The sequence below is a fragment of the Diadema setosum genome, chromosome 17, assembly GCF_964275005.1.
Source record: "Diadema setosum chromosome 17, eeDiaSeto1, whole genome shotgun sequence".
Classification (NCBI taxonomy): Eukaryota; Metazoa; Echinodermata; class Echinoidea; order Diadematoida; family Diadematidae; genus Diadema; species Diadema setosum.
The window spans coordinates 12,400,167-12,417,065 of NC_092701.1; the positions used below are offsets into that span (position 1 = coordinate 12,400,167).

The following is a 16,899-nucleotide window of genomic DNA, read 5'->3' on the forward strand; positions in this document are numbered from 1 at the left end:
CCCCCCCCCCCCTTCCGTCACTCCTTTACCTACTCACAGCATAAAACTGCTCCAGCATTCCGAGAAAGTGGTCCACCTTGTGCGTGCGAACCAGAAACTTCCGACTGTACGTCGGAGTTCATCACGATCGATTGAGTTGACTGTTTACAATTTGCAGAATAAAAATGATTGATATTGATGCAAAACCCAAGATTCTTACACGTTAATGATATATTTTTAAACTGCCATAAAAATTATTTTCGTTCTAACTGATATTTTTTGTATCTCTATACAATCTTAAATCAGCCGAAAGTGTATTTTCCCCTGAAAGGTCAATAGCCCGCAAACCGGAAAGAGAATAATGGCGGCCACCATAGTAGGCTGAAGTCTGCTACATAAGCAAATAGAAATGACAGAAATGTGATGAATTTTGTTCAGCTTTATAGGTAAGTACATATTTTTCACGAAATACCCAAGCTGCTTTTACTATTTGTTGCAGTGAATATACCTTCGTTGCCTTTATCATGATCGAAATGGCCATAAAGTATCCAGGAGTTTACGATCGTGGTACTGTACGATTCTTTCACATTGCGAATGGTGCAATGGCGCAGCGCATACACGAAACTTCACTGTATGACACTTGTGCACAAGAGCTTCCAGCGCCAGCTTCTGCACGTACGGGTACCGCACCGTGCATGTCTGTAGTTGTAGCGATACCGCGCAATGCTTGTAAAGCCGTGTGTGCATTAAAACTCGGCTTTACACGTTATTTCATTGTCAAAATGTTCAGAAAAAAAAGAATGATGATGCATGTAAGCAGTGTAACCAATGAACCAAGTCTATCACTGAGTTTCTCTTGGCCTTCACAGGAAAGAAGTGTGTACTGTATGCACAGACTCACCGAGTCAGAAAATGACAGAAGTTTTTATGATGCTCAGATTTTTTTTTAAATTATATTTTAAGGCAAAGCCTAATTGTTAATAGTAAATTATATAAATAAAAGAAATCATGAATAGAAAAGAAGGCTTAAAATTTTGTAGTAACTTTAAAAACATTAGGCTTAGGCCCTATGCCTTACTTAGTCAACAACGATGTTATTCAAACAAGTTAACGTAGTGTTAACTTATTCGTCACTGATAATGTTTTAAGACTAAATTTAATTTTCTAGTAGGTCCCTACCTCACCTCAGAGACTCTGAAACAGAAATGTTCAGATTGTGGGCATAATGTGGCTTTAATTAAACATGAAGAATACTATTTGGAATGTGCTGTGGCATTAGCAAAATTAACCTGCACCTATCCACCTATCAATGAACTCCCATCATCGACATCATGACCAAAATCAAATTTGTGCTATGATTATGAAGTTGGCGGTGTTATAGGTTCTGTTACTGTTTCTAACTTTCAGTATTCACCTTCATAATAAAGATGTTGCTAAATTTTACTGATCTCATGTGCAACCCTCGACAAATGTTTATGATATCCAGATACAGGTGTACACTTGTGTTTCTAATCTAGATTCAACCCATTTGTACATATATATGTAAAGCAAGCTGCCCATACATGTTGTAATTCGACTGTAGCACCGTCCAAAATTGGACGGCCTGCTACATGTAAAACCTTTGCGTTTGCATGTGTTTGAATTTTGGCACTGGAGGTCGAACCTTCACGCAGATGTTTCAGGTAGATTCAAGAGTTCTATAGATGAAGGTTTATTTACAAGGAATTGATACTTTTCACATCTGTTAGATTGTCATGGGGAAGACATGTATATTGCAGAGACTCCAACCCCCAGCACCTTCTGATCTGGAGATTCTCCCGCCTCAAGCCCCTAGCAAACGGGAGACTCCAAGTTGTGCGCAAAGTGCGAAATTCCTTGCAGCCGGGGTCCAGTCTAGGGTTCTAGATGCTCTCTTGTAGGTTGAGGGGTCTAGATATCGCGCACGAAAATTTGAAATGCTCTTATAATAGAAGTTATTTCATAATCATACCTGAATTTCTCAATGAATATCACGAAAATGCAGAAAAATCACCTCCCAGAATCTCCTGATGATACGATGACGGAGTAGTGCGCTGTCGCCGTTTGTATGTCAGATTTTTTTTTATGCGTTCAATTTCTTGGGGTATGTAAAGATCGCGCAGCTGCCCTCTGTAGTTTCATGCGTGAAAGTGTCTGCCCCTCTGCGGCTGTAACGTGCTCCGGCTTTCGTAGAATATTTTTTCACTTGATATTAGATTTGTCCCTGTTAAGCAACAGCAGTTTTACCTAACTTGTGTATATTATTGTTATTATTATTATATGTGTTATTACTATTATTAGTATTATCATATGTGTTATTATTATTTATATTATTGTTATTATCATTATTATCATTATTACTATTATCACCACCACCCTCATCGATCATCATAATCATCATCATCATTATCATTTTCATTATTATTATTATCACTTCCACCACCATCATCATTTTATCATTCTTATTATCATTATTCTTATCATTGATATTTTCATAATCGTTAATGATTTTCATTTATAAAGTTTTCTTACAATATTTCTAATCACTTTAACCAATAATATACACGTAATATAAAATGGAAAAAAGTAAAATATGAACATATATTTTGTGTGTGTGTGTGTGTGTGTTTGTGTGTGTGCTCACCCATTCGTCACCCTCTCATTTTCGTCACTCATTTGTCACACTCTCGTCTAATTTGTTTTCTTCAGTATCATTATGGCCCTCCCCTGTCACAAATATATCACAAGTTAGCGCAAGAAATCACAAGCAAATTCAAATTGAAATCACACTTCAACTTCGATAGACTGAAATATTTATTCCTTTGCAATATTATAATCGTTGTGTTAAAATTTGACTTAAAACAACATTTATTAACAGTATTTCAGCGTAGCTGGCAGTAGGGACCTATACATTGTTCTTGTGTATGATGACGTCACGTGGTAAACGATCGATCGAACAAATTACGAATTCTATCGACTACGAATGAGACAAGCGAGACGACACGTCTAGGCTACAACATCCTTAGAACAGATTTTAAGGGAAGGTAGGTTTGTGCAAGGTAAAAAATTTGAAATTTAGTGGAAAATTTGTTGGAAATCAACATTTCTTACCTGCTTCCTTCTCATGTTGAGCGGTAAGTCAGGTATGTTTATTCCATGGGCGTATCGGCAAATTTTGCGCTTAGTCCTACGCGTAATATCGCTTGCTATACGCAGTTACGCTATGCGCGATCATTAGGTCCCTGCGCGAGACCTAGTACCCTTACTATACTATGTACGGCTTATTTTTCAACATACGATTTGACAATAAATAAGAAATCCTTTCCAATGGGAGACACAGAGCCAGGGCGGGAGAAATCAAATCTCAAGCAGGAGAACGGAAGATTTTGCAAAAATGTGCTTTCGGCGGGAGATCTCCCGTCGAAAGCGGGAGAGTTGGAGTCTCTGATATTGCATGCAGCCAGAGTTGATGTTATGAGAACCGGTCAATGATTATGTACCGGAAGATGGTCTACAACCTCTATACATGTACCTGCATTATTGTAGTTGTCTTGTATTTTGTAGCACTAGCAATACCTTTATACCTTGTTATATCACAGTAAACTGCTGTCGCTCAAGAGCATACAGCATTACAGTAATACGAGGAAGAGAGGTTTGTGGTATAGCAGTAACACAGTGTGTATGTACAATGTAGTCCTGGAAAGGACTGTTGTTTGGCGACAAAAAGAACGTACAGAAAGAGTAGAGTTGAGGAGTGAAGTGACATAAGGAGAGTGTAAGGAAGGCAAGTAGTGTCAGTCGAACTCAAGGGCAGCGGTGAGCTGGAAGCTGAGGTTGCACTAACGGAGACATGAGAATAGGAGAAAGGGACAGTTGCAAGGAAGAATAGATTGAGAATCAGGTTTGGGGTTTGGAAGTCAGTGGGAGGAGAAAGGTGAACCAGAACTGAGGGCGGAGAGGGGAAGCTAAGAAGGTTTGAAAATCATGGAGATAAGAGAGAGAAGTGAAAAAGATGTTAAATTCAGAACTTTACAAAGTAAAGCGAATGAAAATGAAGTGGGTAAACTGTTTGACATTAATTGCCAACTTGGATGGATCCTAGGAAGGGTTCCTGTGGGAAAGACGTGGAAGAGAAAGAATATTGATTACAAGTGTAGTCTTGAGAAAGACTCCAGTGAAAAAGAAATATGGAAGACAGGACATAGTAAAGAAAAACCTCAACTTCCAGCTTACCACTGCCTTTTGACTGTCACCACTTGCTGAGAATGGATATTGCAGTGGTATTCTTGAAATGTTGTATTAAAGTCACATGTATTTTTATTAGTTGTGTCTTGGAAATGTGTCGTTGCAGTGAGTTATGACCGTAAAGCATGAAAAAAAAAAAAAAAAAACTGTTTATGTTGACAGGTTTACAGGTTTTCTGGTTTGGTATCATCCAAGCACTAATAACTTACAAGTTCCTTATTATTATGTTGATTATGACAGTTACATTGTAGATAATTCAATATTCCTCTCAGCTCCAACGTAGAAAGACAAGAAATTGAAGGAATACAATGTGTAATATCTTGATGCCTAATTTCTAAGGGGTAAAATCTTAGCTTAAATCTAACATTATATGTCACTCTGTATGCTCTTTTTTGTCTGTCTGGAGGAATGGCCATTGACCTGTTTCCAACGAGATTTAAACATTTTGTACAGAGCAAAGGTGACATGTGTACATGTAGGTGGGGGCTCAACATACAGCTCTATTATGAGACTCTGTGATGTGTGTTAACATTGCAAGTGTAACAGGTATATGTTTCAAGTCTCATATAGCAGGGATGCACACTAAAACATTTTTTTTTTTGTACTGGTCCGACCATTCTGTTCCATTCTTTACTAGTCCATTCATAAATAAAGTTACTGGTCCAACAGGGATTTTTACTGGTCAGGGACTGTTGGACCAGTGCCAATGTGCAGCGTTACATCAGGGTTGCACATACAATAGAAATCCTGTTACAGGTATACTAGAACCTAAGCAATATTGAATATCTCTTAAAAGTTAGAAGCCGCCCTCTACTAAATGTGGATGTGCAGTGGATTTTGAAGCAGAAATGAAAACAATATCTGGATTGTATTGTTAAAAACAGCAAATTATCTCAGTGTTGTTATGACCTTTTTGGGAATATGTGTTGCTGAACCGTACTTTGCATAATTGTCGACCAAAGGCAATGATTTTTGATAACTTTGAGTACAAAATCAGAGAGGTGTTACACCTAATAACATCATTGCCCTTCCAATTCAAATGTCACTATTTGTTTTGGTAAAGATACAATTGTAGATGAAACTTTAAAAATTCCATAGTAAAAGAAAATCCAATTTGATGATATGTTTTCCATCATTTGTGATGGTTATACCATTTGATATAGTTATCTTGAACATGATAGGCTTTGCACTTCAATTTGTCAAACTGTAAGAATGCTAATTTTGAGACAACCCAAAGGAAGTTTGCTGTGTTGTGAATTCTCCCCTTGCTACAGGACCTTGCAACATAGGAATGTCTAGTCAGGGCATGGGCAGTAGGGTGTGTGATGCAAAGTTTTAGCGGAGAGTCACGACCTTTCTTTCAGTTCAGTAACACTTTGTGGAGATGGGGACGTACAGCTGTATATTACCCTTGCCATGTCTGAGTTGTATATGTCACAAAGCATATCATTCACTGCCACTGGCATGTGGTATTTGTGTGTGCACAGAAGTTTTATGTATTGTTATGTCTAACAATGGGTACTTAATTGTGGTTTTTCTATGCAGAAAGGCAAATGACCTCAAGGCACAACTTACAGGTAAGAGTGCAGACAGACTGAAATGTGGAATTTTGTTGTTATTGTTGTTGCATTGGCGGAGTAAAGTTTCAGTTTTGTAATGGCTGCCATGACTGCAAAGACAACTACACTGCAATACCGAAAGTGAATCCATGATAGAAATAAAATCAGAGATCATGAGTTTTAAGTCTTTTCAAAGTCAGGATGTGTCTGCTTGAGAGCATAAAATGTATCACATTCATGTAACACCATTTTTAGCCTGCTTTGAGCTAGTAAGTTAAAAGAACATACTGCCAAAAAAATGTTTCATTCATGACACTTCCTTGAGGCTTGTGCCTCAGAAAGAGGTACCAGTAAAGTCAGCCTACTGAGGTTTCATGAGATTTTTGACTGGATACTCTTTCATTTTCCCTCTCAAAGGTCGTAGAAACTAGACGCAAGTGTCAGCAGTAGCAAGTGTTTTTTGCATTAAAGGGTGTGTACAGTTCTGGTCGAGGTGAGGATTTAGCCTTTAACGTTTTGTGAGATATTCAGAAACCACTCAAAGAGCATGCAGTTCCAAGGGGTATCAAAAGTTTATTCGATGAAAATCGGTTTTGAAATGGCTGAGATATCCAAAAACAAGGTGAAACAAAGAGATCCTAATAAAGTTGTGGCATGTCGCCTTTTATTATTTGCACTTTTTGGGATATCTCAGCCATTTGAAAACCAATAATTTTCATCAAATAAACGTTGAATCCTTCTTAAAATTATATGCTCTTTCATATTTCAAAGAGGCTTTTCATTATCTCACTTAGGAATGTTCAAAACATGAATCCCCGCGTCAACCAGCACTGTACAGTCTCTTTAATATTGAAAAAAAAAAAGACAGTGTACACTCCTGAAAATTTTGAACTTACAACTGAATGCAAACACATTGTGGAAAAGAAATAAATTTATTTTTTTTTATTCTAAAATAAAAATTGCTTGTCCCCAAAAGGTGCCCAGGGTAGCCTCTTGACTTTTAGCACTACTCTTCCAGAGGACCCTGCCAGTATCATTACCCCAGCATTGAATGGTTTCCATTTTTAACTCCTTAGTCAAGAGGAACACCGCTGGTAGAATGTTACTTTCAAAGTTGTTTACAAATGTGAAATTTGATTAAGGAAGCAAAAAATTAGTGGTAGAATCTTCTGAGCAAGTGTGATCTGCTGACCCCAGAATGCATTTAGTTTGCTGTAGGCCAGACAAGTGGTACAGTGCATTTATTTTGTCCTTTTAATGAGGCAAGCAAGTAACTAATGTTTACATCCCAGGGAATAAATTTTGTGGTATTGCATTGCAATTTCCTATCCACTTTTTTTTTTTATACCATTCCTGCATGAACTATTTAGTGTAGCAGTTTTTTTTTTTCCCATACAAAGTCAAGTGTAACGAATACCATTTGAAATATTTTAGTCATCGGCTTAAATTGCCAATCTGTGAATCAAATTTGAGTTTAAAAATTATTCCGTGGTATCAATGCCATCTGCTCCCTAACCCCACCCCTTCCTTCCACCACCCCAACCCTCCGGACACGCCCACAGCTGACGGTGGAAGTGATGTGTGGCTGACGAGGCAGGCCCTGCAGGATGCCTATCACCATCTCCTCCTGGGGGACCTGGAGTCGGCTCTCGACAAGAAGCTGGAGCAGGAGCTGTGGAACCATGTCTTCAAGAACCACATCTCATCGCTGCAACACAAAGCCCGTGACCGCATGGTGAGTGTCGCAGACTGAAAAGTGACTGGTCTAATGACTGACTCTGAACTATGGGTTCTTTTCGTAGTCAAAATTTTCTTTGGCCAAATCTGAAAAGCCACTAGTCTAGTAAATAACTCAAAGCTATGGGTTCTGTAGTCAAAGTTATGATATCAATCTTTTATTGGCTTCACTAAGTAATATGGGTAAAGTAGTCATAAAAGGCTTTTGAGAAGGTCATTGAAATACAAGTTCTGCTGCACCACCATAGCAATGGGTAAGAAAGTTTTGCACGTTGCTACTTTGTTGTGTTGTAGATGATATGAAGAACACTTTTCTACCAAATGTACACACAATATTCCTCCAATAAGAAGAGCTAATTTCCTGTGATGTCATTTATACAATGGACTCATGGTTGATCTCTAATAAAACCAGTGTTTGAATTCCCTGTGATATACATGTTGGATGTTCTCCAGAAATCAGGTAAGCTTTTCAAAGAAAGTAATCCAGAAATTGATGATGGAAAGGACAAGCTGACTTTTAAACAATTTTGGATGTCTTTTATAGCTGTATATGTTTTCTTGCATGTAGAGTTATTGCAGTGCTGTTTAATGCAAATGGAATTATATGCCATGAAATATGAATGGTTTAGATGTGTCTTTATTTACTTATAAGAGACTGTAATATGTCATTCCTGTTTTGTTTTAAAGGGCCAGTACAGTATTGGTGGACATGAGAATTGGGCTTTTAATTGTTTGCGAGATACCAAGAAAACACTTATGATATAGTACAGAGCGTACCATTTTAAGGAGGAATTCAAAGTTTATTTGATGAAAATCGGGTTTGGAATTACTGAAACATCCAAAAACAAAGTAAAGCAAAGCGGTCGTAATAAAGTGTGGGTCCCACACTTTATTAGAATTGCTCTTTTTTGGATATCTCAGCCATTTCAAAACCAATTTTCATCAAATAAATGTTTAATTCCTCATAGAATTACATGCTCTTTCATATTTCGCAAGAGGTTTCTCATTATCTCACCAAAAAATGTTAGAAACCTGAAATTAGGTCTCAACCAAAACTATACGATCCCTTTAACAGAAGCTTGTTTTTATTTTTCAATTTTAATATCTTTGCTAAAATAGAATCCCAAGAGATCTGAAGTTCAAGCCATGCTCTCACTTCTTCTGGACAATGCCAGTGGATTCTACATCCAGGTACTGTTGCGACAACTTGTATGGTGATGCTTTAACTTATGCTAGTCAAGTGCTACTACATTATTGTCAACTGTTTATTTGATTGCAGAACTGATGAGTAGTTATAGTGATGTAATCTCTTGGAGGGACATTTGTGGTAAATGAGAAAACATGGATTTTTGCTAGTTATCGTAATTATTTGATATCTTTGACTTCAGAGTAGGTGTATTGTTATTAAAGAAGGTATATTTTATTTGTAGTATTCTTCACGTTCACTAGTCCTGTAGCACGAAAGAATTTGTTGTCGTAATGCAGACCAGTGACTGTTTATGGTAGTATGTGCTGCCAAAGCATTCAATCACTGTAGCAGCAGTAAACTGTGCTCATTCAGTCAGTTTGAACGTCTGTGACATTCATCTAAGCCGGCAGAGCACGAAAAATTCTCATGCAAAAATTTCCATTATTACAATAAGGCCAAAAAAAAAAAAAAATTGTTGCATTGGCGTAACATGAGATTTTCAAATAGGGTCGGTCGGGCGGATTTTTTTTTTTTTTTGCTACCTGCATTTTACGTGTAAAACTCGTGCTCAGCTCAGTAAACAGTTACAACTGCTGCACCGAATGTGCTGTGTTCATCTATTCTACAAATCATTTATGAGGCCGATATTACTGGAATTATACCCCTTCACAGAATTTAAAGATGTTGAAATCCCTATCCTGAATGTTTTCACTTCATATTTTACTATTTTGACTTAGATAAGATAGATGCAAATTGACCCATATGTACGATCTTTTCATCGCACACGGCGATCTCTATTACAGTCCCACATATACAGATTCTTGTAAGTTCTCCACACAAGAAACCTATGGCAAAACTGTGCACAATACATCGCAGTCTGAATGCTACGTATACACTGAATAAATCTTGTTAGAGTACGTGTCCGTGTTGGAAACAGATGACGTACTGATCAAGGAAGGCTTATGCGAGGCGCTAGATCTCTCCCTCGTACATCCGATATCCCCAGAGCCGTTTCCACTTCCGGGTTTGTGCGATCGCGATCGCAATCAACAAGATATTTGATATCGATAGCCAAAAAAAAAAATAATAAAAAAACATGAGGTCGGCGGAATTTTTAGGGTCGGGCGGGTTACGCCAATGCAACAATTTTTTTTTTGGCCTAAATTAACCAAGAATTTTGAGTGTATATACAGTATGTATGTTTAAGGAAAGTTCCTCCCTAAGAATAGGCTGGTTTCACTTCATGTGGTATTGACGCATTTTTCCCCCCAGCTCCTGCAAGAGATCTGCAGTGCGTTTGATGTCCAGCTGCCGTGCCGCATCAAGGCGCGCCGGCTGGGGCTGTTCAAGGAGTCGCTGCCCTCGTCCCAGAAGCTGATCCAACCCAAGGCGACGTCATGTCTCTATATCTGCCAGCACTGCCTGGTCCATCTCGGGGACTTGGGTGAGTAGAGCCAATGTCTCTATGTTTGCTAGTCAAGTCCCACCCTAGTGTGGTGCTTTACCCTTTTCTGCTGAATTTGTCACTTTTTATTGTTGGTATTTCACCCATCACCCATCAGAGTTTTGAAATCAGACTGTCTGTTCAAAAGTTATGTACACACAGTCATAACTTTTATTTGTGTAAAGGGAAGTGTCTTTCAGCCAAAGATAAGTGAATTTTTGGAACAGTTTTTCTGCTGATACTTTTTTGAGACATCATCAGTGAATGCCTTCAAGTCTAAACTCAATGACCTCTGTCTGGAAACAGAAGTATGATAAATTCAATCCAGACTGCATGGAATGACCACCCCATGGATACATCAATTGCAGTTTTCAGGCTCAGGATTAGACCTGTTGAATGGCCCTCGACAGGTCTTTTGACATGATACTGGGCGTCATTGTAGGTACGTAATTCTGTTAATTCAGGTACATGTAATTTACCGGCGGTCAATTCCATGTGCTGCACTTATTGGGTAGGAACTCTCCAACAAATTGTGATGTTACAATAGGAGAACAATATTACGGAAAGATAGAGGACATTTCACACACCATCAATTTTTTGTTTTGTTTTGTTTTGTTTTTTTAAAATGAGAAGTGCACATTCTTTCACTAGATAAGAAACTGCCTCTTTAAGGAGACCATCTTTGATGTAACAAAGTTAACATTATTTTTTAGCATAAAGGGCTTGCAGAGATAGATATGCCTGGTGTTTTGTTGATGCTGTGTTATCATATGATATATTTGTTATTGTTATAATACTTGAGTCTTTTTCCTTCTTTATAGTGATGATGATGATAATGATAATAAATATCTTTATTGATATCATACTTTTGTGGGGAGCTTCTCATCTTTAAGTTACTCCTCGATTGACATGAATCTTGGCCGATACCTGGGGGTAGCACAAATTTGAACCAATTAGATTTTGCATTATGAAATCAAAATTCATGGTACAATTATATGTGCTTCTACTTCTGCAGCATCCTCATGATTAGCATCATGATTGTTTTTGGTTTGTTGCTTCAATTGAAAATGTAAACCATTGTACATAAGAATGTGATCCCTATCAGCTGCCAAACTTACCTACTGCCCTCTAATTGCACCCAGCTCGCTACCGCAATGACACCCAGCAGGCCGAGAGCTTCTACTGTCATGCGGCCAGCCTGGTGCCATCCAATGGTCAGCCGTACAACCAGCTGGCCATCGTCTCTGCGGCCAAGGGCGACCAGCTGTCCATGGCCTTCTACTACATCAGGAGCATCGCCGTCAAGCACCCCTTCCCCGCTGCTGCCACAAACCTACAGACAACGTATGCCAAGCTTGTTGACAGGTAATAGCTGATGACCATATTGCAGCAACATTTTGGCCAATGTGCAGTGTACATACTTCTTATTCATTTATCATTGTCTGGAGAAGAAATCCAGAGACATTTAGTACTAAAAGTTTATTCTTGGTATATTTTATGAACTGTTTTTTTTTTTTTTTTTCATTGTTATCTCATATTGTTTTATGGCACAGTTTTGAGAATTTCTATAGATTGTTGTATGTGATACATTTGTGTTGATTTCTTGAAATGTCCTGTGTTTCTGTAGACTCTCTATTCCAGTGCTTTAGATCTTCGTTTTCAAATGCTAAACAGCCTCAACACTGTATGAATGTCAATTACCCTTTGTTATAGTGTTGATTGTGTCAAAGTCCATTTCTAATGTTGTGGGATTATGATACTAGTGTACAATGTTCTTTGCAGTTTATGTAATAATGGTATCCTTTCTTGAGCTGATTTCATGCTCAAGCAAACGTGTGCCCCTCTTCTCATTCATCTAGATCAGCTTATATTTACAGAGCAATAGCATTATCGCAGTTGTACTTGATTATGTTTATGTGGTATTTGTTATTACAGCACAAAACACAAGAAGACCAGACCTTGTAAGTTACAAATGTCCTTCCTCTTCTGATTTTATATTTTAGGGATGAAGTGAAGATCTTCAAGATGAGGGAAGTGGAGCTGATACATTACTTTATCAAGTTCCATGCCATCATCTACCTGGCTACCTGCGAGCAAGGTGAGGTGAAAATACAAATGAAAGTAATGTTGTTAGGAGTTTGATCTCTTGCATTGAATCACAGAAAAAAAGTAAAGAAAGTTGGAGATTTTTATGATGATTGTCAGTTGGAAGGTGAAGAGCATAACGGTCCTCTAGAATGCAAGGTTTGAATTGGCGGTGACGGACAAGGTCACTGAACTTTAAAATCCAGAGAGAAAATGTGTTGGAGGGGAAAATTGATTCAGTCAGAACTATCATATTATCAGTTCCTTGAATTGACGTGGACAAGTATTGAAAAGTCAAAATGGATTAGGTATCAATAAATCACCCGACACAGGCTCCTTCCCAAAAAAGCTCCCGAACGGTTTGATTTTGCTACAACATGCATTTCCCATAGACGCTTGCCCGAGTATACTCGGGACTCGTCATCAATGGGTTAAAGATTTCAGTCGTCTGAACGGGCCACTAGACAAAAAAGTTAGTGTTGAGCCCTGGCGTATCTCATACGGTTGTCATTCAGAAATGCCTTTCATTCTCTGGTTGCAGATCTTCAGGTGGCTGGCTCCATCAAGGAGAAGCTGGAGGAGAATTTCCGCAGCCATCTGTCCCAGGAGGCCCTGACCAGCCGCCAGCTCAACCAGATGTCCGCCATCAACCTCTTTGCCCTCCACAGCATCCTGCAGCACACGGACAATGGCGTGTCCAAGGCGACCGGCGAGCTGGCCGGGCTGACCAGTGGGTCGGACGCGGGGCCGTATGCAGCCAACAACCAACAGTGCTGGACCCTCGTCATGAGCTTCACATGTAAGGCTTCCCAGGGCCATGCAGCATTGCCAACTGCTACTTTATTGCATTATTTAGTAATATATTGGTGTTGTTGTTGCAAAAAATGGTGCAGGTTTCATGGAAAATACTGATTTTCCAAAATTGTATTACTGCACATGTCTATTGCAGGAAAGGTAAAAAATACTGTTTTTCCACCGAGAGTATGTCTTTTAAGCTCTCGGAATACTTCAGTGTGGTTGACAAGGTTTGCATCCCTGGCCATGTGATCATTTGGTAAGCCTGTCAGCCACTTAGAGTGTCAGATTGTCAGTCAGTTCGAACCATAATGCACACTGTGCTTCAGTGATTGTGATGACATTTTGCCAAACATTGAGGCAGTTTTCATCAAACAAAAGACACATATATATTTAAAGCATATCCATTTCATCATGTATGTCCACTAGCTTTCAGCTCATGTGGCACATCATATTTAGAATTCTTTTTTTCCTTTTATAAGAAAAAGTGCACAAATGACTTGTTATATTCAGATTTTGTACGTTTTTATAACCCCAAGAGAGAAAGTTTTAGGAGCAAGAATGTTGTATTCTCCTCAATTTCAATGTTGCAACATTCCAAGTAATATTTCAGATAATTTTGCTTTCAGTTACATATACTGCCCATATAGTATTGTATACGTCGAATATTTCGCGAGGTTTTTATTTTTTGCGAATTTCGCGAGTCAGGTGCTAGTCGCGAAATTAAAGACGCACGAAAATATTAACTTTGATCACGCTATGAAAGTGATGTACTCGTATACATTTCTCCGTTCGGTACAGGACTCCACGATCGCGAATTTAGCCACTCGTGAAATCGTCAGGAAGTTCCGATTCGCAAAAATTTAGACTCGCTAAATATATGGTCTATATAGTATTTTACTCACATATGATATATCAGAACTTTCCTGCTTTGAATATGACACCTACCTCCCCTCCCCTCTCCCCTCCCATACCCCCTTTCAGTCAACCTGGTCCAGATGATGCTGCACTATGCTCCCCTGAAGTCTGGAGACACGGCTGTGGATGCCTGGCCCGGACTGCCCGCTGTACACCTCCTCCTTGGCTGGATCTTCCTCCAGAAGGGTATCTTTGATGATCCTGTGCTGTCCACAAAAACTGGGTACGTGACTCTCGACATCTTCCAAGATTTTTCCTCTTCATGGAATTGACGTTTGAATGGGATCACCCCAAATTGAGAGGTTGTGTAATGAAAAGAATGGCTGAATAGGAATAGCCAGTGAAAATCTGTGTGGAAACAGGCAGATGATGAGAGAAGTACAATGTAAGATTTTGTAAAGTGCATTTCTACTTCATAAGTTGACCATATTATGGTCTATTGAGAATGTTAAGGGTGTAAAGGTGCCTCGAACGCTATGGCTTTAGTGGTGACTGAAGACCCTCACTGTTCTCTCCTGACGATATATTGACTAAACTCAATAAAATAGGATGGTCATAGATTTATTGAAATCAGACATGCACAATGCAAATTGGAGAAGCTGATGATGACATTATATTGCAAGTTTTCAATAGTCCTGCACACAAATAATTTGCTGAATTTGGTTCCTTAGAAAGAAAAAAATAGGTAAAATCAGTTATGATATCCAGTATTACTGGCATGAAGTGATTATAATTCCGTAATAGGGGTTAGGGCAGCTAGGGGATGTTGATTGTGCATTATACAGCAGGCCAGAAATATCAGTTTTGTTTTGTTTTTGTTTTTGTTTTTTTTTTTACAAATTTATGGAGTTCAAGTGGCAATGAAACAATAGCTGCTCTACCTGTGGTTTACCTTGAGTCCCATGAATGGTCATTTTCTGACCTATTTGTGACTGTGATAAGTGTATACCCTCCTTGCATGGCACACACCTGTTGTGCATATGGCTGCGTGCCTGTATGCGTGTATGGCATAACTTAAATTTGTCAACATTGGCATATCTGTGTATCTGTAAGTAGATGTCTTTGATTCTCTATTCCGTTGGCATTGCTGCAGAGTGTGGAGCAAGCTAGCGAGGGTGTTGACGTCACTCCAGGTGGACGCCTCACCCCAGGAGGATGACTCAACCAGCTCCCTACCCCTCCCTGAAGATAGTCTCCTAGATGGATTCACACCCATCCAAGAGGCTCAAAGGTATGCATCATATATATTTACCCCTCTCATATTTTTTGTTAACCTGTTGGAAGACTAGTCCCGAGTATACTTACACAGGTGTCTATGGGAAACATGTGTTACAGGATAATCTGCTTGCCCTCAGTGGGTTAAATGATAGAAGCTCTTTCAGTCCTGTGCTCCTATCTGTGCAAATGTCTGTTGATTAATAAGTATGGGAAGTTGACATAAATTCCTGTTGTTATGCTCTATTTTCGGAAATTTGAATCTCCTTTTGTCTCTCTATTTGTTGAACATTAGGGTTGGCAAATGTCGGTTTGGCAGAATCAAACTTCATGAAATTGTATAGTCACCGCGCAGAATCATAGGGATTGGACTACAGAAGAGTTCCTGAAACTTGGAGGAATTAAAGAGAGAATGATTTCCATTATTTATGGTGTCTTTGTTTAATATGCATGTGCCTATCATAGCAAAATGATGGCCAAGGTGTCATCTCTATCCAGCCCTGGCCTGCGACAATCTCTCCAGCTCACAGATTAAATATGAAATAATTTCTTATCTCAACATTATTTTTGTTCTCTTTTATTCCCATCACATTCCCCGTACTTTGTCAAGTCTGATCATTTGATCTTTCTACATTGTTTTTCCATGCTGTAGGGATCTGGATTTTGGCCTTGGAAAGCATCAGGGTTGGAACCGTGCAGCCATGAACCGAGAGAGGTGCCAGCGTCTGGCCAGCCAGGGGAAGTGGCTTGCCCACCACCAGCCCAGGTGGGTGACGTGCCTTGCATAAAACAGGAACAAAACTAGGGCTAAAACAAAACTGCAAAAGATAGCAAACTAAACAAAATAACACACACAAGATGAAACACACGAATGTGAATGCTATAGTAGAGCTCGACTGATTTGTTTGGGAAACCATGTGTTTGAAAATTATTAGATAGGACAATTACAAATTTACAATACAAGGTTGCTTCTTGGAGCATGTGTATGGGCTATACTCAAATCGCACATTGAACATGTATACCCACTGCACATCCGTGTGAGAATTTCGTCAGCAAATGCCATTTTCTGATGAAAGTTGTATTATAGGAATTACCACATGAATGATAATACACGTAGAGTGAAATAACGTGTAGGGCATCACCAAACTTGTCTCCGTACTACATTCAAAGCTGAGCCTAGATTGACAATTTTTTTTTCTGTGATGTGTCATATTGAATCAAAAGCCTACTGAAGGTTGAAACGTCCACTTCCGGCAAGCTAGTCTTCACCAGCCCCCTCGGTGACGATGTGACGTCTCGGCGTGCCTCCCATCACCAGCAGCGACAACAGAGGGCGGCAAAGACATCCGCCAGCCAGAAAGGTGGGTGTGGCCTGTCCTACTGTATCCTTACCTGTGCTCTTTTGACAGTACAACGTTTGTTCATTTTACAATTGTGACATGAACCAAACTTTGCAGTTCTCTCCTTGTGCTTTTGTATCTTGTATCTTGTACGAGTTCCAAGAACTGTACACCAACTGTAGAGGAGATTTTATTCACTTCTGTTTCCTCCCTTCCTCTCTATGTCTCTTCTTTTTATTTGTATCTGTATATCTACCTGTCTATCTATCTATCTGTATATATATATATTTCTATCTATCTATCTATCTATCTATCTATTGATATATCTGTCTGTTTATCTCTTGGATGCCTTTTGCTTGCTCTAATATTGATTGA

The 16,899-nt window shown here is 39.0% G+C and overlaps 1 protein-coding gene across 1 annotated transcript in view; it reads left to right on the forward strand.

The window, feature by feature from the left end:
- Nucleotides 1-332: 332 nt before the first annotated feature.
- Nucleotides 333-16,899, forward strand: part of LOC140241286 (uncharacterized) — a 37,638-nt gene continuing 21,071 nt past the window's right edge. Inside the window, exons 1-12 of the mRNA XM_072321036.1 lie at nt 333-425; nt 5,788-5,819; nt 7,364-7,536; nt 8,658-8,729; nt 10,000-10,171; nt 11,314-11,536; nt 12,175-12,269; nt 12,798-13,055; nt 14,036-14,192; nt 15,063-15,200; nt 15,837-15,950; nt 16,409-16,545. Of these exons, the coding sequence (XP_072177137.1) occupies nt 403-425; nt 5,788-5,819; nt 7,364-7,536; nt 8,658-8,729; nt 10,000-10,171; nt 11,314-11,536; nt 12,175-12,269; nt 12,798-13,055; nt 14,036-14,192; nt 15,063-15,200; nt 15,837-15,950; nt 16,409-16,545 (1,594 nt within the window). The 5' untranslated portion in view covers nt 333-402. The remainder of the gene's footprint in view (nt 426-5,787; nt 5,820-7,363; nt 7,537-8,657; nt 8,730-9,999; nt 10,172-11,313; nt 11,537-12,174; nt 12,270-12,797; nt 13,056-14,035; nt 14,193-15,062; nt 15,201-15,836; nt 15,951-16,408; nt 16,546-16,899) is intronic.